Source organism: Symsagittifera roscoffensis, chromosome 1 (genome assembly GCF_963678635.1).
Source record: "Symsagittifera roscoffensis chromosome 1, txSymRosc1.1, whole genome shotgun sequence".
Taxonomy (NCBI): Eukaryota; Metazoa; Xenacoelomorpha; order Acoela; family Convolutidae; genus Symsagittifera; species Symsagittifera roscoffensis.
This window is the reverse complement of record NC_087062.1, coordinates 80,709,470-80,734,048: the sequence shown is the minus strand read 5'-3', so window position 1 is coordinate 80,734,048 and position 24,579 is coordinate 80,709,470. Positions and strand designations below refer to the sequence as shown.

The 24,579-nt window shown below is 36.0% G+C and overlaps 1 protein-coding gene across 1 annotated transcript; it reads left to right on the top strand.

The window, feature by feature from the left end:
- Positions 1-7,095: 7,095 nt before the first annotated feature.
- On the top strand, positions 7,096-12,525 carry LOC134857085 (uncharacterized). Its single transcript, XM_063873444.1, has 2 exons — positions 7,096-7,208; positions 9,233-12,525. Exon 2 carries the CDS (start codon positions 9,239-9,241, stop codon positions 12,233-12,235), a length of 2,997 nt encoding a protein of 998 aa, XP_063729514.1. The 5' UTR covers positions 7,096-7,208; positions 9,233-9,238; the 3' UTR covers positions 12,236-12,525.
- The last annotated feature ends 12,054 nt before the right edge of the window (positions 12,526-24,579 follow it).

Below are 24,579 nucleotides of genomic sequence, written 5' to 3'. Positions count from 1 at the left end.
TCTAACACCATCACCGAATCGATTTCTTAAACTTGCATTTTGTCAATTTGCCTATTTTGAGAATGTCTGCGTTTTAAAAATTCGTTTTTTTAAAGCTTCCATTTCAATGCTTGTTTTTAAATTTACCAAATTTCAGTTTGCATAATTTAAGTCTTTTTCTTCATTTATTCAGCTTTTGTAATGTTTCGGCTCATTTGATATCAGTTTAATTGCCGTTGGCTCTTTTTTGTGTCGTTTGGTGAGCAAAGCAAAACTTTTATGTGGTCATATGTTCAATTTTTTTTTAGTTACTTGTTTTTATAAAAATACTTTTGTTTAGGGTCAACAGGTGTCTGCTCATGTGTTGACAGCTTTGTGAACGTGTTTCTGCTAATTTAACAGTCGGTTGTCTTACACTCTATGCTTTTTTTCAAGACGCACATTTTAAAACCACACTAGTGGACAAAATGAAAAGCAAATTCAGGTTTTTTATTTTAAATTGTGTCATTTTAATGTGCATTTTGGACAAAATTTTTTTCGACTTGCAACAATAAAACTGTAATTAGACCAAGAATAAAACATCAGAGCTAACCTCTATGAAAATATTTGGTTTCAATGATTTAACAATGTAATCCGGATGTGAAAAATTCCGATTTTTTTTCATTTGCACTAAGTTTTGCATTGTAACTAACACTTTCGTTATTAAAAGGAGTAAAATAGTTGTTCATGAGACGTTTAACATTTTCAGCGAGAAAACTGAAATAATCAGGGTGGAGATTTAGTGCAGATGAAGAAATCTGGCATTTTCAGACCCGGATTACATTGGTAAGTATTTGAATGTAAACATAGATGGTTTCATAAATGTTAGCTCTGATGATTTGCTATCGGTCATAATCAAAGTTTACTGACAAGTTGACATTAAAAACTGGCATTTTAAAGAGTAAACTTTTGAATTTGCGCTTAATTTTGCCCGTTAGTGTTATTGAGAAAATTATGTAAGAAATTATGTAAGCAAAATCTAATAAATTATGTATTTTTGGAAATTTTTTTCAGTGCTTGAAATGCCAAACGATAAATGGATTACTGAAAACTTGTAATAAAAAGTCATCTAGAAAGATGAGAGTGTACAAGTTGATGATGGTATCAGCTAATGATTCAATGACTTTTTAAGTGTATTTGTGAACTCATGTTTCTATTATTTTGTAAAAGCTGGAGTGAAATGCAGTGACTTCAATTTTATATCCGTTTATATTTACATTTCGATTAGCAAGAGTTATCAAATTGGAACAACGACTTTTTGTTGATTAGCAGTTTGTTTAATATAATCATTGGGTTTTTTGATAATTTTCGTGTCAGTTACGTGTTCAAATGAGTTACCGTTTTTCAGTTTTGCTTACTTCGCTTCCTTGACGTTAAAATTGATTTAATTCCTCTTTTTTGCAAAGTTTGTGTCTTTCCAGACGAATTATTGAAAAACCGTCTAGTGGCTTTTGTCTTATTTTTTGTCAACTAGCTAACCATACTACAGTGCTGATTTAAATTATCCGGACAAAACGAACGAAACTTGAATTTTCAAACACGTTTTCTCAAATAAGAATAAGATTAGACGAAAAAGGAAGAGAACAAAAGTTGCTTAGAATTTCATCAGGATTAATATTTTCGCCGAAATTCTCAACCAACATTTTACTCCAAAAATGGGTCATTTTGACTTTTTTCAATTAATCAAGAGTTACGATGAAACTAGTTTGTTAATTGATGAGTAATATGTATGACAAGAAGCCTTCTATGACAAGAATCCCAACAAAATTCTAGAAGGATTAAACCTCCCAAAAATTGAAAATAAAAATTGAAATTTGTTTTTAATCAAAGATTTTGGGTTTTATATAGTAAAAATCACGTTTCTTGACTATCAAGCAAAATTATTTTCTCTTTTACAGGTTTTTGGAGATTAACTTTTGTAGAGCTTTGTTGGGCTGTGTAAGAGGCTTCTTAGGACAAATTTTTCTCATCAATTAACAGAGTAGTTTCAGCGTAATTCCTGATTAATTGAAAAAAGAAAATGACCCATTTTTTGGGGTAAAATTTTGATTGAGAATTTCGGTTAAAAAATTGCATCGTATTAATCCTGATGAAATTCTAAGCAATTTTGTTCTCTTCCTTTTTTGTCTAATCTTAACTCAACTGTATACATACGGTGTATAACGTGAGGTGTGAACTTCTGATGCGCTTCTGTGTGAAAAAATTTGAAACTCGAGGTTGTCTGAATGCTTTTCTTTCTCAAGAATAATTTCAAATGAGGGACTTTCATTTGTCCGTTAGAAATGTCATAATGTGGAAGAAAAGTTATTAGATCTGAACTGTTTTATCATAAGTCTAACTTCGTGTTTTTAATGAGTGTACAGAGCTCCCTAACACGAAGACCTGACTGTTCCGACTGTCCTTTAATCCATCTAGAGTAATTTTGGAAACTCAAATAAGGACAGCACATAAAAAAATACGACCAACTAGCTTGCCAATATTCATTCAAACTGGAAAGAGTTTGTTATGATGGATAATTAGTCTTCAGCGAGCACCTTATGATTTTTTTGTTTCCTATTTAGAAAAAAAGGAAAAAATAATTTGTTGCATGTTGTAGCGGTACCAGAGAGAACAACTGTTCACGATTTTTGGTTGTAAAACAATTTTAAGTATCATGGTTGTAGCCAATTAGCTATTGAATATGACTGGGACGACAAAAGTTCTGGCTTCGAATCTGACCAAGACCTGTATCACTTGAATCAGTTGGTTGAATCACCTTTATCACAGGAACCTTCGTTTCAAAAAAAAACTGTCGGCTTCTTATTTACCTGCTTATGTTTTGTCGGTTTAGTTTTCACATCTTATTGTTTTTGCTGTGTTGTTGTTCACTTTTTTTGTTTGCATTTACTCCTGCAACTTTTAATTCTACCAACCTTGACTTCGTATATTTGTTTTTTTTTTTGCCCCTGCGATTTTTTTTCCGATTCTTGGTTCTCGGTCTAGTTTCCGTCGGTTCGCTTTCCGTTTTTTCTAATTATCTTTTAGATTATCTACAACTAGTGTTTTAACTACCTACTTTGTGAAACATGGATTTTATTTTCATACGTATTTTTTCTTATTACTTGAAAGTTCTGTTATTTGTCAATTTACCATGTCTGATTATGAATAACTTTGTTTTTTTGAGATTTTTTATCGACTATATGGTTTTGATTGATGCTTTGATTTATTTTGACCGCCAAAAAAATCCTGTTAGACAAATTTAGGTATTATGAAAATGTATGAGATTGGGTTTTCTATTTTTAATTTTTTGAGAAGCTTTTTCACTTTTTGCAAACAATTAATTCAGTTAAAAACTACCTCGCCAAATTTCAAAAAATAGCGTATCAATTGTAATTTACCCTACTGTCTACAGCCTTAAAAAAATTGTGTGGGGTAAAATTTTCACCAATTTTTTTTCGTTTTACCAGAAAATCCTCTCCTAAATCTGAGATTTTGTATCAAAGGTTAAAATAGGTTATGGGAAGCCCCTCTGCAGAAACGGCTACGCCCAAATGTTTCTCTACAAAACATCATGGGCCTCGGAATAAGTAAATTTTGATTTTTGACTTTTTTTGTCTTTTTTAAAAAAATTTTCTTGAATACTACCCGCCCTAATCAATGATTTTGGGTTCAATTAAAAGAACAGTTTGTGGAAAGTTTTTCTACAGGTGCGGCTACGCCTTTTTTTATACAAATAAAAATGGCCTCCGGTAAAGTCAAGTTTTTGATTTTGACCGTTTTTTGAATTTTTGTACTTTTCTTGAAAACTACTCTTTTTTGTGAAACATGGATTTTATTTTCATACGTATTTTTTCTTATTACTTGAAAGTTCTGTTATTTGTCAATTTACCATGTCTGATTATGAATAACTTTGTTTTTTTGAGATTTTTTATCGACTATATGGTTTTGATTGATGCTTTGATTTATTTTGACCGCCAAAAAAATCCTGTTAGACAAATTTAGGTATTATGAAAATGTATGAGATTGGGTTTTCTATTTTTAATTTTTTGAGAAGCTTTTTCACTTTTTGCAAACAATTAATTCAGTTAAAAACTACCTCGACAAATTTCAAAAAATAGCGTATCAATTGTAATTTACCCTACTGTCTACAGCCTTAAAAAATTGTGTGGGGTAAAATTTTCACCAATTTTTTTTCGTTTTACCAGAAAATCCTCTCCTAAATCTGAGATTTTGTATTCAAAGGTTAAAATGGGTTATGGGAAGCCCCTCTGCAGAAACGGCTACGCCCAAATGTTTCTCTACAAAACATCATGGGCCTCGGAATAAGTAAATTTTGATTTTTGACTTTTTTTTGTCTTTTTTTAAAAAATTTTCTTGAATACTACCCGCCCTAATCAATGATTTTGGGTTCAATTAAAAGAACAGTTTGTGGAAAGTTTTTCTACAGGTGCGGCTACGCCTTTTTTTATACAAATAAAAATGGCCTCCGGTAAAGTCAAGTTTTTGATTTTGACCGTTTTTTGAATTTTTGTACTTTTCTTGAAAACTACCCTTTTTTGAGTTTTTGCGTTCAATTGAAATAAACAATTGAGTGAATCTTTTATTTTCAGCGGCTACGCCTATCTTTTTTTAACAAAAAAATTGATTTGCAGAAAAGTCAAATTTTTGATTTTTTGACATTTGTTTGGAAATTTTTTGGATTCAAAAACTGCCCAACGAATTATTAGTTGAGTAATCGGGTTCAATCGTGAAACCCGCTTTTGGAATTTTTCTCCGCTTAAGCGGCCACGACCTTCTCATTGCGAAAAAAGTTGTTGATTTCAAACAACTTTTTTGCACGTTTTTGAACTTTTGACCGTTTCTTAGAACTTTTTTCATTTTCTTAGAAGCTAACCTAACATATATGAGATCAAGGCTTCAATGGGAGGAACCGATTGAAAAAAATTTTTCCTGAAGAAACGGCAACTCTTTTTTTCTTTGTTTTTGAATTGGGAAAATTGCACCTCCTCAAAATTTTTTCCTTCTTAATTATTTTATCAGAGAAACAACTAAAATTTTGGTCAAAGTACAACTTTCAAATTAACCCCTACATCCCGCATCAGTATAACACTTACAAAAATATCAGTTTGCTACTTCCAGATTTAGCTGGACCCCATACTTTTCTTTTATAGAGTCCCAGAAACATTTTGGGCCTCATAGTTTTTTCAACATATTTCATTTTTTCTGCTTTAACTTCATTTTTAATATTTTTTGTTTGCGTTGTATTGCAAGTAGATGCTTAAGGTTGCTTCAACTCTGTCTCAAATAGGGCGTTCATGTATAAACCAAACAAACAATAATTTAAAAAATTCAAAAAAAACGTGCAAGACAACTAAGAAAAAGTTTGTTTTTAAATAAAAGGTTTATAGAACTTCTTAGAACGACAAATCGCAACAAAAGACAGAGTTTATAAATAAAAAAAAACCGCTCGTTTATCAGGGCAAAGCCCTAAATCTTCCTAGTGTCCTTTAACTTGTCTAGAAAATTTTTTGAAAAACGAAATAATCATGTGCATGGAATTGATACGAGCATTAACTTGCCTGAATTCAAATTGGAATAATTTTGTAAAGCTGGATATTTAGTATTAAAGGAGCAGTTTATTAAGATTCGTTTCAGAACGACGGTAGAGAAAAGTTGCTATACCGGTCTGCGCGCGCCCTCCTTGAATTTGGAGCACCGGGGTTGAATCCCCCATGCAGTAATTTTTTTCAAAATGTAGTATGAATAATAAAACTACCTCAACTATATATAATCCTCGCTTTAATCAAAAGTCGAGGAGTAATAAACAAGGTAATTTCAATCAGTTCATCAAAGCAAAAATTGGAAACTAAGAAACAAAAAAATTGGTCTAAGGATGGGTTTTCCAGGAGTACTTTTTCTTGAGCAATGGGTTATGCTCAACCCACTGTATCAGAAAGGACATTTTTTCAAATAAAGAAGGAGCTAATTTTAACCGACAAGCACTTGATTTGATTAAAATTTGGAAAAAACCTTATAAATAATATAAATAGTGGCAATTGCAACAAAAGAAAACAAAAACGCTGCAAAACTGTCAAAGCAATGATCTAAAGTTGCAGCTCTAAGCTGTTAGTTTTCAAATTTGGTCTCTAAAATTTCTTTATATTGAAAAAATTTTGACGCCTCAAAAGTTTTGATATTTCAGCATTTTTGGTTTTAAATTTACGTCAAAAGAAAATATAATTTTCATTCGGGATGTATACGAGTTGTATTTTTTTGCAAGTTGTCGTTTATTTAGAAAATTGCGTGTTGTCCGTTTTGCGCGTTATCTTGTGTTGCGAGTTGTCGCGGTACCACATAACTCGAGTGTTCATTAGTTTTTGTTGTAAAACCTTTTTAATATCATAGTTACAACCAAAAAGCTCAATTACAAACGGAACAAAATTGCTCGTGTCAGGGTGTAGCCCTAAATGTTAAGGTGTAGCCCTAAACTGCCTTTTGAGATTTATGGAGCACCAATATTATGAAAAAAATCAAAAGTAACAAAATAAAATGAAAACTTTTTAACTTGGAATAAATCATCCCCCCACGCGCCATATGAAGTCCAAAATGATAAATTTCGCTCCTAGTAACAAAACAATGATGACAAATAAGCTTCCTTCAACCAAGTTGGAACGATTCATAAGTCGGATTAAACCTCAGCTTACGCATTAATAGCGCGAAATATATCGCTGGTTATTTGTCCCAAATTGGCCAAAATGGCGATCTTTAAAACCTCATAACTTTACAAAAAATGACCACAAGTGAAATACCTTTTCAAATTTAAGCTCAGGACAACAATACTTTTAGAATGATATTTAAAAAATTTGTCAAAATTGCTAGTCAAAATCGAAGTTTGTCTGAAAAAACCCACCCCAAGCACAAAAATTTTATTATTTTTGTTACGAAAGTCGGAACAACAAATTTGGTCCAAATTCGAATTGTTGTTGAATTTCGTATTCGTTTTAAAGTTTTCAAATGTCAAAGTTCAATCAAGAGATAGTAATTTTCACACCTCTTTGTGCTTCTAATAATATTTATTGCTTTGTTTCCGCTGGTATTTCATAATCAAATAGGGAGTTAAATAATTGAAATATTCTAAATTTGATAGCCATTTTACTGAACAGTACTGTAAAATCTTGGTCAGGTCAAAACTTTCGCCTACTTCTCGGCAGGTAATTTTATGATTGAACTCACATATTGATCCCCAAACAAAATGGCAAAAAACAATTAAGCTGAAATCTGTGATAGTTTATGGGCTCGTTCATTCCTTTTCATAAAAAAATGGAGCCAAATAACGGAAAATTGATACATAAAATTGTTTCTTGTTGCAAAAGCAGAGTGCTCTGTCACGAAACAGTGTGCAAAAACAGTGCGTCCTGGCTATTTTCTACTCCGCCATTTGAATTTCAGTTTTGAAAACTATTTGACGTAATCATACTGTTATGAAATTTCGCTTTTGATGAAAAGGTCGATTCTGATTGGTTTAAAATTTCTTTTTTAAAACCAAGTTAACATCTTCACCCCCCCCCCTTCCCAAAGCCGTTTGGGGGAGGATGTTAACTTGGTTCTAAAATAGAAATTTTTAGCCAATCAGAATCGAGCATTTTACTTGCAACGTGAAGCAATTTTAATGCGAATTAAATTCTGGGGTGGAAGATCTGAACTTGGTCTATCTGGGGGGAGGGGGAAGATGTTAACTTGATCCGACAAAAAATTTTATATCAAGCGAAATGTATTGTTGTCCTAAGCTCAAATTTAAAAAGATATTTCACCTGTGATAATTTTTCGTAAAGTTATGGATGTTTAAAGATTGCCAATTTGGGATAATAAGCTATATGCTAAATGCATTACTTTGTACTTTACATAGCGTGAGGGGGCACCAGCGGATTTAGGTGGGGAGGAGGGGGGCGGACGCTTTCTTTCAGGGATTCTTGTTACTATTTTGAGATTCCATTTTACTAATTTAGAGCGGGGGGGGGGGAGGGAGCGTGCGCAGAAAAAAAACGCAATTTTTTGGTCAAAAATTTCCAAAAAGTTAAAAAAACCTTTTTTGCCTGTTTTTTTTTCAAAAATTTGCCCGCGGTGCACCAAGTTTGGTCATAATGGGGTCTTTTTGATTTACCTAAAACTGTAGACATAATTTTCAAAATTTTTTTGAAAATAAACATCCTCCCTCCCCTCGAAAAAATCGCAGCTCTCCCACCCCCCCCCCCCCCCCCCCCCCCCCCCTCGTGGGGGGTTGATTTTCAAAAAAATCTCAATATAAATTTAAATTTTTTTGAAAGCCATCTCAGTTTTTTCTGATGCGAACACTTCTCCATTGGTTTTAAAGAGCATTCCGAACATTCAGGGCTTCGCCCTGATACGAGCAGTCTTGTTCAGGCGCGAATCTAGGAATTTCTCGAGGGGGGAGGGCGGATTTTTTTTGCCATATCTTATTAAAATGTTATAACGATCTTATAACGATGTTATACGAGTCCCAAATCTTTTTGCCATATCTGCCCAAGCTATTCCTTCATTAAATATGTGCCTTAAGAAAAGTTGAACGATCCCAATTTTTCGCTGATCCCAATTTTTCGATGATATAAAAGAAAGGGATGGACGAACTCGTATTAAGAAAACGTTTTAGTTAACTTTTTGTTCATTGTCCACCTAAAAATGTGCCCAAGTTTATGACCAATTCCCAAGAATCCGGTTACTTAATTTGATATCATTCCTGTGATTCGCTGAGAAGTTGGCGCATTCATATTTTCTCGGTCAAAACTCACGGGTAGTTGTGCGAGATCGTTTTGGAAAAGATTAACAGAACAAGCCTCAGAACCGTATTTTTTTGTCAGGTGGAATTGAAATCAGTAGCGGATAAAAAAGAAGGGCATGCTGATTCAATCCGCTGCAATGTTACTCCTCTTATCTAACTTGTGACTAATCGAAACTGCTTTTTTCTAGGAGTTACGTTGTTTCTGGTTTAACTATTCACTGATGGGGAGTTGCGTGGACTGTTCTCTAATAGTTTACAATCGTTTTTCATATTTGTCACGAGGAGCTCAGAAAAGAAGTTTGGAGAACAAATGGAACCGGTCAAGTTAAGTGTAAAAGTTGTTTTGAAGTTATGACCCCCCCCCCCCCATTACTCCGCTACTGGTCCTTTTTTCCGAGTATTGTGCATTGAATGATAAGCTCTTTCTTCTTCGTTCAGTGAAAGATGTCGGAAAATGAGATTTTTATTCTGTACAATGGGCAAAAAGAAGTGTTCGATATTGAAGATGTTACTGACGAAAACTTGAAAGATTACTTTGGGTTTGAAGTGAAGTTTTTAATTGAAGAAGAAACGGGAAAAATTGTGTTTATCAGAAACCACGAAAAATTCAAATTAGGCTCAACATACAAATTGAGAACGGCACTTCCGTCGCAAGCCGAAGTAAATCAAAAACAGAAAATCAAAAGCAGAAAATCAAAAACCGAAAATCAAAAACATTCTGAAGATGAACAAAATAAAAAAATTGGCAACTTTCTTGCATCAAATAAAAGCACTGTTCAAAATGCACTTATTGCTTGTCTTGCTGCATATGATCAGAATCCAAAAGAATTCCTAGAGCATCGGATCCAGGACCATCATTTGAAATCTTTGGTCACTAGCGTCAATGGAGATTGCTCTTTTATCATTGCCGAAAGTGAAGATGAAACAACGTTGTACATTGCGTTCAACGGAACCGAATGTTTACAAGACTTGGTTACATATTTCAATGATCCTTCAAAACAATCTCCAGATGCCACTTCAGTCGAGAAAACGCGGGGATCCATTTTTCTGTCCCGAGCAAATGCATTCCCTTTTTCGACAGTTAACAAATTTATGGAGGGCAAAAATATTGTGCTATGTGGTCATTCTCTTGGAGGCACATTATCTGCCCTTGTTTATTGGCAGTTCAAATCCAATCAAAGTCGACATATCGAACTGACGCCATATGATGATGTTATCAATATAACCTTCGGTTCGCCACTGTTCGATGTTTTTTCCTTCAATTGCTTCGTCGAAAACAGTTCGAATCCAGATCCCCGTATGTATAATATTGTTTCTGAAAGTGACCCAGTTCCAAATTTAGTTTGCCTCGCTCAAATTGTTGCCGAACAAAAAATTAAACTTTCGATGAGCTCGACATTATTATCAATCAGGAATAACGCGAATTTTTGGCGCTGCAAAAAATTGTTGGAAAAGGTACTGCGAATCATAAGCGTTGTTGCTGATCCGAGAGCTGTTATGAGTAAGAAAATATCCGATTCGCTTTCGTCTTTGAAAGACGAAAATCTCGAAGAGGAAGAAAAGGAACTGCGCCGAAGGTTTTTTCACATAGGCAACTACATTGTGTTGCCAGAAGAAAACTCTGAAAAGTTTTACACGTGGAAGTCAGATAAAATAATGCATTGTTTTGAACATTTGAAGACAATCAACTGGGAAAAAGTTTACAGCCACAAGCTGGAAAACTATGAAATCAAAAAAGAAATAAAGAGTTGCTTCGAAAAAAGGACAGATGCAAGAGACAAAATTGAAACAATTGAGTTTTTCGAGCCAAGAGTAATTGACGGTGAGCTTGTATGTGAAGAAGATCAAGAAGATAAACTCGTAATTTTGAACTTGAAGGGGGAAAATATCGCATGTATTTGTCTAGAACGGTGTGAATTCAATTTCGGCTTTCGCTTTGGCGTGAACCGCAAATCTGAAATTAAACACGTCTTAGTGGGATCCAGTCCGAACAAAGAAGAGCTAATTATAAGTCAGGCAGTCGCCCAAGAAGACTTAATAAACTCTAGAATTTTTCACCTGAAACTTGCGACTGTTTTTGGAGAATGTGAATACACGCTGCGTAGGAATGAAATCAGAAACATTGAAGTGCCCACAGTCATGAAGTTCTCGAAAGATGCGCCAGCGTGCCAGATTTTGAAGAAAGCTTTTCACAGAGGAGTGGCCTTATTGGAAATATCTGATGGAATTAATTTGCACGGTCCACTCATTGAAGGAATTCTTGATTTAGCTAAATTGACCCTGGAAGAGAGCGAATTTGACCAATTATCGAGAATTTTTGATCTAGGAAAAGACGCTTTGCAGAATCTTGTGAATAATGAAGCGGAATATCAAAAAGTGCAGCAACTTTTTGAAAAAATTACCAACATTTTGCAAAGTGGCCTGCGTTTGGAGGCATCCAAAAGCGCCTTAGAGAAGTTAGGCATCGCTGTATGTGCCGTTGGAGCCGCAGGGGTTGGCGCTTTTTTAGCTGGCCCCGGGTGGCTTCTTTTTGGGACCATGCAAAGTCTTGGAATAGGGGGTGCTGTTGGATTATGTGGAGGTGGTTTTGGCGGTAACTGGCTCTTCTATAGGGATTTAGGACAGAGAAATTATTACTTCTTCCTTCAAATTGTCGGAAAGCAGCTATTTAAGGCATACAAAAAACGACTTCCTTTAGAGGAAACGCACCAGGATTTAGAAGATTTAATTCGGAGAGATGGCGTGTACCACCTGGAAAAAGCCCTCTCTCTAATGTACGACCCGCAACTAGGCAAAAACAACTTCAACGGCTGCGAACTTGAAGGGGTGTATGAAACATGCAAAGAGGAACTCACAAAACGAATTGAAGCTATCAAACAAATGCATGAGTTGCGTGAACAGTTGGCAAAGCAGTGTTTCATTGGAGTTATCGGTCCCCAGGATGCAGGAAAATCGACCTTTCTGAATCAAATGTGGAACTGCCACGCTCAGACTGGCATCAATCGCCATACAACCAAGCCTACACTTTACGACATTAATGACAAAATCAAAGTTATTGATTTCCCAGGACAAAACAGCTTCGAAGACTACTCCAGATCATTCAGTATTTGTGGATCAATGAACAATATCATCATTGTCATTCTCTATTTCACGGGCGATGTTAGTAAAATGGTAAGCAGCCAGTTGAAAAAAGTGTTCCACGCTGTCGCAGATTCTCCGGACCACCGAATTATTATCTGCGTAAATCAATGTGGGAACAAACTGAAAGATCTAGAAGACTATGAACTGGAACTGGAACAGACGGAGGCCGCGATAAAAAGTCCTCTGAAGCAGCTGAAGGCGAATTACATAAACAAAATTAACTCTTACTTCCGCGAGACAAACAATTCACTAAGAGTATCGTTGAATGAAAAAACGTATTTTTTACAGACTGGAAGCTAGATCAACACTTTCGAGATAGATTTGGAATTTCAGGAATCGAGGAAATAAAAGAGGTTTTGAAAAAGAGCATGATTGATTTGGGGGCTATCAAATCAACAGCTACAGACGATCTGAACGCAGCTTTCAGGCAGCTATAAATAAAGACAAGACTGCTCGTATCAGGGCGAAGCTTTGAATGTTTTGACTACCTTTTATGGTCTATAGAGCAGAGTTCGTTTTGAAAACTGATAGATACTTCAAAAAATAAGAATTTATTTAAATTATCCCCCACGCGCCATATAGAATACAAAATGATAGTTTTAGCTCCTAGTTACGTAGCAGTTTTGACAAATAGACAGCTTGCTTTAACCAAGTTGGAACTTTTTTAGGACGATATAATTCTCCGTTTACGCGTCAATAGCGCGAATATATCGCGCGTTAATTTTCCTAAATTGGCCATATTGGCAATCTTTAAACCACCAAAACTTTACAAAAAATGATAACAGGTGAAATATTTTTCCAAATTTAAGCTCAGGACAACAATATCTTTCGAATGATATAAAAAATGAAATAAAATAAAATGAAACACTTTTTTTTCTAAAATTAGAAAAATTTTGTATGAAAATCATGCCACATAAAGTGCAAAACAATAGATTTTGCTCCTTGTAACAAATCAGTTATGGCAAATAAGCTTCTTGCAACCAATTTGGAACGATTTCTAAGACGGATTATATCTCCGCTTACGCGTTATTAGGGCGAATTATAGCGCGCGTTAATTGTCCCAAATTGCTCAAAATGGCAACCTTTAAACCCTCATAATTTTACGAAAATGATCACCCGGAGTTTTTCTTTTCAAATTTGAGCTCAAGATATAAATAACCATTGAATGATACAAAAAGATTCCATCGAAATGGCTGGCTCAATTCAACTTCTTAACGAATTCTATCTTTTATCTAGCTCAATGTCTTAAACCAATGTCTCTGAATTACTTCTTATGTAAAAGTCTGCTAGTTAGTTTAATAGAGATCCCGTAACTTACCAAGTCTTAAACTAGTCTTTGTTTAAGTATACCTACGTCTTTTTAGCTATTCTTACAGTCAACTGGATTAACCTAATTTTTTAACATGGCGCAGTCAAATGCGTCGAATCTACGAGGCCTAGAGTTCTTTTGGAATAACGCATCAAGCGAGAACCACCAAGGCTGGGAGAAATAGGCGGATAGTTTCATCTAACAATCATCGCTAAAGATTCCGTGGATATCGAAGATGTGATTAACTCACCGGTGAGATCAGCCCACAAGGAAAAAATGAGAAGAAGGAAATCAGAAGATGACGCCGAAGTTATTGGCCTGCACATCGGTGACATTGACAAGAAATTAAAATCACAACTGTTCATGGCACTTGAGAAAGAATGACAAAAATGTTTTGCACTTAAAATCCGCGGTAAAAATATTTGATATAATTTTTTCCTAAGTTTTGGGAATTATTAAAAACCACGTTCACGATAACTACAAACCTGACTTACGAAAGATACATATTTTTCGCTCGAAGACAGAAAGATCATGAGTCATTAGAAAAGTTTCCCGAATTCTTCTCAGAACTGGCAAAAAATTGCCTAGAGACTGAATTAGTCAGAGAAATTTTTAATAATAATTTGAGGAAAATGAAATTCAGAAAAAAATGTGCATCGAATATCTGACCCCAGAAAATGTGGTAGCCTATGTACTAGTCCACGAGCAAGGCACGAAAATACCTTAACTTTATTTAAAAGTCTCTTGTTATACTACTGTACAAAAACCACATTATTTAAGAAACGAACCAATTCTAAATAATGCAGAGAAGTAATAAATGTAGAAATTGTGGCCAAAATTCAAGAAGGGTTACCTTAAATCTTGTCTAGCAAGAGAGAGAAACTGCAATACCTGCGGTTGCAAGTGCCCTTCCGCTAAGCACTGTAGAAGTTCAGGCAGAACACAAACCACCATAGTCGAACAAATTCCGAAACTACCCGAACAAGAAACCCACAGAAATAAGCCGTAGGATAACTCCGAGTCGAAGTAGATTTAGAAGACTTTTTAGTCATACCTGTAGATAATGATAACTAAGTGAATGCTGTGAAGGACAAAATCAAAAGAGGAAACAAGAACAGTTTTTAAACATGAAGGACTTGAACTGAGGAAGACACTGATCGTATCATGGGTAATTTTAATCCTTGCCTAACAGAAATACAAAATGACTCAGCCAGTCCGGTATCATTCATGAAAAGCGTACCAAGGCTTCGGAAGTACAATAAATATCATCGGAAAAGTCATAGTGAGAAAACAATCAAAGGAATGGGACGCCAAAGATCAACAACAGTTTATTTTTGAAGGGGCAGAAAGAAACTTATTGGGAAAGAAAAAACTACCAAATCTGGGAATATAGGTCTCACAGAAACAGGCTCCGCTCGCACTTTCAGACACGTGGAAGATCCCGGATAAAACACCCGTCGGGATAGAAGTAAAACAGATAAAGTTTGAATCTGACAGTCAACCTTGTCAATTTCTCGACACACCACTCCAACGTGAGTTCAAACTGTATATATCCAATCAATTTCCCGAACTTTAAAAAAAACAGGCATTGAAATGAGAATGGTGCGGAAACTGAAATGAGAATGGTGCAGAAACTTTGCATTTTTCACACATTGCAAAACTAGGATTAGCCAAAAAATGGGAGAAATGTAATTTTTTGACTCATGACATAGCGTGACTGTGATTCAAATTGACGCGGAGGGAACCGCCCCTTCAGTCCATAAATCCGACGCAAATTGAAACTTGAAAAAACCGCGATGTAGTAAGGACATAAGATCGTTAATAGGCTCAATCAACCAATTTAAGATACTCAATTCAAATTAAGATCCTTATCTACACCGTTTGGAGAGCTAATGCAAAACAATAAACAATTCAATTGGTGTGAATTACATTTTACTGCGTTCGAGAAAATCAAAAAGAAATTTGTAATACGGTAACACACCTCCATTTCGACGTCAACTCAGTACAAGAACAAAATGCAATGTCTCACAATTAGGATCGACGGGAGACTTGTTATACCAGCATGCCTAAGGACTACTATGCTACGTAGGCTACACAAAGCGCACCCTGGCCGATTCGCACGAAAAAGTCTGGTAACACTTTACATCTGGTTGCCGAAAATCTACCGAGAAATCCACGTTCACGGAGAGAACTGTATTGAGGGCGTTAAAGAAAGTAAAAATATAAAACCTCTATTAAAACTTGAAGACATCGGAAAGCTCCTATCGCTCGTAGAACCAAATCAAGAAAACGAGCTAAGCTTTGCCGGCCCGCTACTTTTAACTTACGGAACAAAAAACATATACTCGTGTGCGTAAACCGATTCTCAAAATCACCTTCTGCGCAAATAACATCTAGTAAATCTGCTAAGTGCTAAGTCTGTCATATAAGAAGTATATAACCCTACTTAACCTATAAGTATATAACCTTCTTAGGAAGTACATAACCCCGCACGGAATACCTAGAACCATTAGAACGGACCAAGGGTCGAGAATTGTTTTTAAAGAAGTCCGAGATTGTTGCCGAGAAAAAATAATTAACGTTATATTCAGCCCTCTGGGGTGAATAGAGCTACAGGCCTGGTCCAACAACTGATTAGAACAATTAAAGAACGATTCATGGTCATGGCACATGAAAAACTAAAATTTTCTTTAGAAATAGCTTTACTGAAAATTATTAAATGTTTATGGACTGTAACTTAACAATCACTAAATTTCTCTCTTTATAAATCAAATTTCGGTAGACCACCAAATACTATTTGGCACAATCTGGTAATTCTCCCATCATCAAAAAACTTGGATTGGAACAAAAAGCTATTATGTATAGATAAAGGGAGAAAACTAATGTGCGGGACAAACGATACGACTGGGACGCTCCCGATGATATAGAAGACGGACACTTGGACCACGAATCCTTCTCATCAGACGACACTACAAACGCTAACACATGCCAACAAGCTCAGGCTCCCCAGTGAAAGGCCTCTCTCGCTCCGATGAAGGTAAGTCCTAGGCGTGGTCATTCCCGTTCTGAATAAACCATCGGTAAGACCCATATCTATACAAAAGTTCAGAACAGAAAAGAGGACGAACCATACTATAAGGAACTTTAAAAAAAAGTAAGGGAACCGGATCATACAGTAGCTCATAAAAGTGGTAAAATAATCCGAAAATTTGATTTAGCCAGAAAAAGAGCCACTGAACCAAAGAAGGCAATCCCACGTAAGAAGAATCAAATGATTAAGTTTTATGCCACAAAAAGACCTAGAAAAGTGATAAAACCAGCCGGAAACGTCGGATTTAAAAACTCGAAGGCAACTCAAAACAAAGGAATCTCCAGGCTAAATACGAAGAATTAGACATTGCTAGATGAAACGCATCCATGAATAGTTCGAGGGAAACACTGTTACGAGAGGAGGAAGAGGAAAAAAAATGACTTAGATATCTCATTGGACTAGAAAGCAACCAAGATCAGATCCCGTGGGGCCAAGCCAGCTGACCATTACCGCCAGGCACATCAGACATAAAATCTGCAAACATGTCGTTGGAAACTATCTCTGATGACGACACTAGCGACTTTATATTACTCAAAGATTTTAAGGTACTTAAGAGAATCAATCTATAAGATACACAAGATAATACAGTTCAAGACCCAGCGAAAATATAAAAAGAAGCATTAAGGACAGAGGAACCGAACCTAGTAGACGAGCCAGACACTTCTCAAGCCGCAACCGACCCGAAACCTACTACCATCAACCTTGAGCAACCTACAATACCACCAAATTCTTCAGCTCGATAATCCGGAGGAAATGGATAATAGCCAACCTGAAATTTTGATTCAAGGTGAGAAGTCGGATTTCCAATACCCAACAACAATCGAGAACACGAAGGCGTTTACCATCCCAGTTGATACGGACCTCGCAATCCAGAGAATATACCCCATTTTGACCCAATTTTTTTCTAAGACAAAACCTATAAGAATGGCCAAGAGGAACGCATCGTCGCCCATCAAATCGTCGTTCATGAAATTGCCGCTTCCAAAAACGTCGGAACCCCTCATCAGACATAATACGAGACCTTTTCGAAAGGTTACATTACCAAGTCTTAAGCAAGTTTTAGTTTATTTATACCTACGTCTTTTTAGCTATTCTTATTTACAGTCAATTGGATTAACTTCTTGACATGGATAAAAATCCAAACTTGAGTACCGAGTACCTTTTATGGTCTATAGAGCAGAGTTCGTTTTGAAAACTGATAGATACTTCAAAAAAAAAATTCAAGTTTTGAATTTATTTGAATCATCCCCCACGCGCCATATAGAATACAAAATGATAGTTTCAGCTCCTAGTTACGTAGCAATTTTGACAAATAGCCTGCTTGCTTTAACCAAGTTGGAACTTTTTTAGGACGATATAATTCTCCGTTTACGCGTCAATAGCGCGAATATATCGCGCGTTAATTTTCCTAAATTGGCCATATTGGCAATCTTTAAACCACCAAAACTTTACAAAAAATGATAACAGGTAAAATGTTTCTCCAAATTTAAGCTCAGGACAACAATATCTTTCGAATGATATAAAAAATGAAATAAAATAAAATGAAAAAATTTTTTTTTTCTGAAATTAGAAAAATTTTGTATGAAAATCATGCCACATAAAGTGCAAAACAATAGATTTTGCTCCTTGTAACAAATCAATTATGGCAAATAAGCTTCTTGCAACCAATTTGGAACGATTTCTAATACGGATTAAATCTCCGCTTACGCGTTAATAGGGCAAATTATAGCGCGCGTTAATTGTCCCAAATTGCTCAAAATGGCAATCTTTGAACCCTCATAATTTTACGAAAATGATCACCTGTAATTTTTCTTTTTATATTTGAGCTCAAGATATAAATAACCATTGAATGATTCAAAAAGATTCCATCGAAATAGCTGGCTCAATTCAACTTCTTAACGAATTCTATCTTTTATCTATCTCAATATCTTAAACCAACGTCTCTGAATTACTTCTTAGGTAAAAGTCTTCTAGTTAGTTTAATAGAGATCCCGTACCTTACCAAGTCTTAAACTAGTCTTTGTTTAAGTATACCTACGTCTTTTAGCTATTCTTTTAGTCAACTGGATTAACCTAATTTTTAAACATAACGCAGTCGAATGCGTCGAATCTACGAGGCCTAGAGTTCTTTTGGAACAACGCATCGAGAGAGAACCACCAAGGCTGGGAGAAATAGGCAGATAGTTTCATCTAACAATCATCGCTAAAGATTCCGTGGATATCGAAGATGTGATTAACCCACCGGTGAGATCAGCCCACAAGGAAAAAATGAGAAGAAGGAAATCAGAAGATGACGCCGAAGTTATTGGCCTGCACATCGGTGACATTGACAAGAAATTAAAATCACAACTGTTCATGGCACTTGGCAAAGAATGACAAAAATATTTTGCACTTAAAATCCGCGGTAAAAATATTTGATATAAATTTTTCATAAATTTTGGGAATTATTAAAAACCACGTTCACGATAACTACAAACTTGACTTACGAAAGATACATATTTTTCGCTCGAAGACAGAAAGATCATGAACCAAAGAAGGCAATCCCTCGTAAGAAGAATCAAATGATTAAGTTTTATGCTTAATCATTTTTCATTGGAAGAGATATCTCATTGGATTAGAAAGCAACCAAGATCAGATCCCGTGGGGCCAAGCTAGCTGACCATTACCGCCAGGCACACCAGACATGAAATCTGCAAACATGTCGTTGGAAACTATCTCTGATGACGACGCTAGCGACTTTATACTACTCAAAGATTTTAAGGCTTTTAAGAGAATCAATCTATAAGATACACAAGATAATGCAGTTCAAGACCCAGCGAAAATATAAAAAGAAGCCTTAAGGACAGAGGAACCGAACCTAGTAGACGAGCCGGACACTTCTCAAGCCGCAACCGACCCGAAACCTACTACCATTAACCTTGAGCAACCTACAATACCACCAAATTCTTCAGCTCGATAATCCGGAGGAAATGGATAATAGCCAACCAGAAACTTTGGTTGAAGGTGAGAAGTTGGATTTCCAAAACCCAACAACAATCGAGAACACGAAGGCGTTTACGATCCCAGTTGATACGGACCTCGCAATCCAGAGATTAGACCCCATTTTGACCCAAGGTTTTTCTAAGACAAAACCAATAGGAATGGCCAAGAGGAACGCATCGTCGCCCATCAAATCGCCATTCATGAAATTGCCGCTTCCAAGAAAAACGTCGGAACCCCTCATCAGACATAATACGAGATTTTTTTGAAAGGTTACCTTACCAAGTCTTAAACTAGTCTTTGTTTAAGTATACCTACGTCTTTTAGCTATTCTTTTAGTCAACTGGATTAACCTAATTTTTAAACATGGCGCAGTCGAATGCGTCGAATCTACGAGGCCTAGAGTTCTTTTGGAACAACGCATCAAGAGAGAACCACCAAGGCTGGGAGAAATAGGCGGATAGTTTCATCTAACAATCATCGCTAAAGATTCCGTGGATATCGAAGATGTGATTAACCCACCGGTGAGATCAGCCCACAAGGAAAAATGAGAAGAAGGAAATCAGAAGATGACGCCGAAGTTATTGGCCTGCACATCGGTGACATTGACAAGAAATTAAAATCACAACTGTTCATGGCACTTGGCAAAGAATGACAAAAATATTTTGCACTTAAAATCCGCGGTAAAAATATTTGATATAAATTTTTCGTAAATTTTGCGAATTATTAAAAACCACGTTCACGATAACTACAAACTTGACTTACGAAAGATACATATTTTTCGCTCGAAGACAGAAAGATCATGAGTCATCAGAAAAGTTTCCCGAATTCTTCCCAGAACTGGCAAAAAATTTCAAGCTGGGCGGCCTATATAACGAATTAGTCAGAGAAATCTTTAATAAAAATTTGAGGAATGTGAAATTCAGAAAAAAGTGTGCATGGAATATCTGACCCCAGAAAATGTGCTAGCCTATGTACTAGTCCACGAGCAAGGCACGAAAATACCTTAACATTATTTAAAAGTATCTGGTTATACTACTGTACAAAAACCACATTATTTAAATAACGAACCAGTTCTTAATATTGCAGAAAGTAATAAATGTAGAAATTGTGGCCAAAATTCAAGAAGGGTTACCTTAAATCTTGTCTAGCAAGAGAGAGAAACTGCAATACCTGCGGTTGCAAGTGCCCTTCCGCTAAGCACTGTAGAAGTTCAGGCAGAACACAAACCACCATAGTCGAACAAATTCCGAAACTACCCGAACAAGAAACCCACAGAAATAAGCCGTAGGATAACTCCGAGTCGAAGTAGATTTAGAAGACTTTTTAGTCATACCTGTAGATAATGATAACTAAGTGAATGCTGTGAAGGACAAAATCAAAAGAGGAAACAAGAACAGTTTTTAAACATGAAGGACTTGAACTGAGGAAGACACTGATCGTATCATGGGTAATTTTAATCCTTGCCTAACAGAAATACAAAATGACTCAGCCAGTCCGGTATCATTCATGAAAAGCGTACCAAGGCTTCGGAAGTACAATAAATATCATCGGAAAAGTCATAGTGAGAAAACAATCAAAGGAATGGGACGCCAAAGATCAACAACAGTTTATTTTTGAAGGGGCAGAAAGAAACTTATTGGGAAAGAAAAAACTACCAAATCTGGGAATATAGGTCTCACAGAAACAGGCTCCGCCCACACTTTCAGACACGTGGAAGATCCCGAATAAAACACCCGTCGGGATGAAGTAAAACAGATAAAATTTGAATCTGACAGTCAACCTTGTCAATTTCTCGACACACCACTCCAACGTGAGTTCAAACTGTATATATCCAATCGATTTCCCGAACTTTAAAAAAAAACAGGCATTGAGAAGAGAATGGTGCGGAAACTGAAATGAGAATGGTGCAGAAACTTTGCAACTTTCACACATTGCAAAACGAGGATTAGCCATAAAATGGGTGAAATGTAATTTTTGACTCATGACATAGAGTGACTGTGATTCAAATTGACGCGGAGGGAACCGCCCCTTCAGTTCATAAATCCGACGCAAATGGAAACTTGAAAGAACCGCGATGTAGTAAGGACATAAGATCGTTAATAGGCTCAATCAACCAATTTAGGATTCTCAATTCAAATTAAGATCCTTATCTACACCGTTTGGAGAGCTAATGCAAAACAATAAACAATTCAATTGGTGTGAGTAACATTTTACTGCGTTCGAGAAAATCAAAAAAGAAATTTGTAATACGGTAACACACCTCCATTTCGACGTCAAACTCAGTACAAGAACAAAATGCAATGCCTCACAATTAGGATCGACGGGAGACTTGTAATACCAGCATGCCTAAGGACTACTATGCTACGTAGGCTACACAAAGCACACCCTGGCCAATTCGCACGAAAAAGTCTGGTAACCCTTTACATCTGGTTGCCAAAAATCTACCGAGAAATCCACGTTCACGGAAAGAACTGTATTGAGGGCGTTAAAGAAAGTAAAAATTTAACACCTCTATCAAAACTTGAAGACATCGGAAAGCTCCTATCGCTCGTAGAACCAAATCAAGAAAACGAGCTAAACTTTGCCGGCCCGCTACTTTTAACTTGGGGAACAAAACATATATACTCGTGTGCGTAAACCGATTCTCAAAATCACCTTCTGCGCAAATAACATCTAGTAAATCTGCTAAGTGCTAAGTCTGTCATATAAGAAGTATATAACCCTACTTAACCTATAAGTATATAACCTTCTTAGGAAGTACATAACCCTGCATGGACTACCTGGAACCATTAGAACGGACCAAGGGTCGGGAATTGTTTTTAAAGAAGTCCAAGATTGTTGCCGAGAAAAAATAATTAACGTTATATTCAGCCCTCCGGGGTGAATAGAGCTACAAGCCTGGTCCAACAACTGATTAGAACAATTAAAGAACGATTCATGGTCATGGCACATGAAAAACCAAAATTTTCTTTAGAAATAGCTTTACTGAAAACTATAAAATGTTTATAGACTGTAACTTAACAATCACTAAATTTCTCTCTTTTTAAATCAAATTTCGGTAAGCCACCAAATACTATTTGGCACAATCTGGTAATTATCCCATCATCAAAAAACTTGGATTGGAACAAAAAGCTATTATGTATAGATAAAGGGAGAAAACTAATGTGCGGGACAAACGACACGACTGGGATGCTCCCGATGATATAGAAGACGGACACTTGGACCACGAATCCTTCTCATCAGACGAAACTACAAACGCTAACATATACACATGCCAACAAGCTCAGGCTCCCCAGTGAAAGGCCTCTCTCGCTCCGATGAAGGTAAGTCCTAGGCGTGGTCATTTCCGTTCTGAATAAACCATCGGTAAGACCCATATCTATACAAAAATTCAGAACAGAAAAGAGGACGAACCATACTATAAGGAACTTTTAAAAAAAGTAAGGGAACCGGATCATACAGTAGCTCATAAAAGTGGTAAAATAATCCAAAAATTTGATTTAGCCAGGAAAAGAGCCACTGAACCAAAGAAGGCAATCCCTCGTAAGAAGAATCAAATGATTAAGTTTTATGCTTAATCATTTTTCATTGGAAGAGATATCACATTGGATTAGAAAGCAACCAAGATCAGATCCCGTGGGGCCAAGCTAGCTGACCATTACCGCCAGGCACACCAGACATAAAATCTGCAAACATGTTGTTGGAAACTATCTCTGATGACGACGCTAGCGACTTTATACTACTCAAAGATTTTAAGGCTTTTAAGAGAATCAATCTATAAGATACACAAGATAATGCAGTTCAAGACCCAGCGAAAATATAAAAAGAAGCCTTAAGGACAGAGGAACCGAACCTAGTAGACGAGCCGGACACTTCTCAAGCCGCAACCGACCCGAAACCTACTACCATCAACCTTGAGCAACCTACAATACCACCAAATTCTTCAGCTCGATAATCCGGAGGAAATGGATAATAGCCAACCAGAAACTTTGATTGAAGGTGAGAAGTCGGATTTCCAATACCCAACAACAATTGAGAACACGAAGGCGTTTACCATCCCAGTTGATACGGACCTCGCAATCCAGAGAATAGACCCCATTTTGACCCAAGGTTTTTCTAAAGGAATGGCCGAGAGGAACGCATCGTCGCCCATCAAATCGTCGTTCATGAAATTGCCGCTTCCAAGAAAAACGTCGGAAACCCGCATCAGACATAATACGAGACCTTTTCGAAAGGTTACCTTACCAAGTCTTAAGCAAGTTTTAGTTTATTTATACCTACGTCTTTTTAGCTATTCTTATTTACAGTCAATTGGATTAACTTCTTGACATGGATAAAAATCCAAACTTGAGTACCGAGTACCTTTTATGGTCTATAAAGCAGAGTTCGTTTTGAAAACTGATAGATACATTAAAAAAAATTCAAGTTTTGAATTTATTTAAATCATCCCCCACGCACCATATAGAATACAAAATGATATTTTTAGCTCCTAGTTACGTAGCAATTTTGACAAATAGCCTGCTTGCTTTAACCAAGTTGGAACTTTTTTAGGACGATATGATTCTCCGTTTACGCGTCAATAGCGCGAATATATGGCGCGTTAATTTTCCTAAATTGGCCTTATTGGCAATCCTTAAACCACCAATACTTTACAAAAAATGATAACAGGTGAATTATATTTTTTTTCAAATTTAAGCTTAAGACAACAATATCTTTCGAATGATATAATAAATGAAATAAAGTAAAATGAAAACTTTTTTTTTCTAAAATTAGAAAAATTTTGTATGAAAATCATGCCACATAAATTGCAAAACAAAAGATTTCGCTCCTCGTAACAAATCAATTATGGCAAATAAGCTTCTTGCAACCAATTTGGAACGATTTCTAAGACAGATTAAATCTACGCTTACGCGTTAATAGGGCGAATTATAGCGCGCGTTAATTGTCCCAAATTGCTCAAAATGGCAATCTTTAAACCCTCATAATTTTACGAAAATGATCACCCGTAATTTTTCTTTTCAAATTTGAGCTCAAGATTTAAATAACCATTGAATGATACAAAAAGATTCCATCGAAATGGCTGGCTCAATTCAACTTTTTAACGAATTCTATCTTTTATCTAGCTCAATGTCTTAAGCCAACGTCTCTGAATTACTTCTTAGGTAAAAGTCTACTAGTTAGTTTAATAGAGATCCCGTACCTAACCAAGTCTTAAACTAGTCTTTGTTTAAGTATACCTACGTCTTTTTAGCTATTCTTACA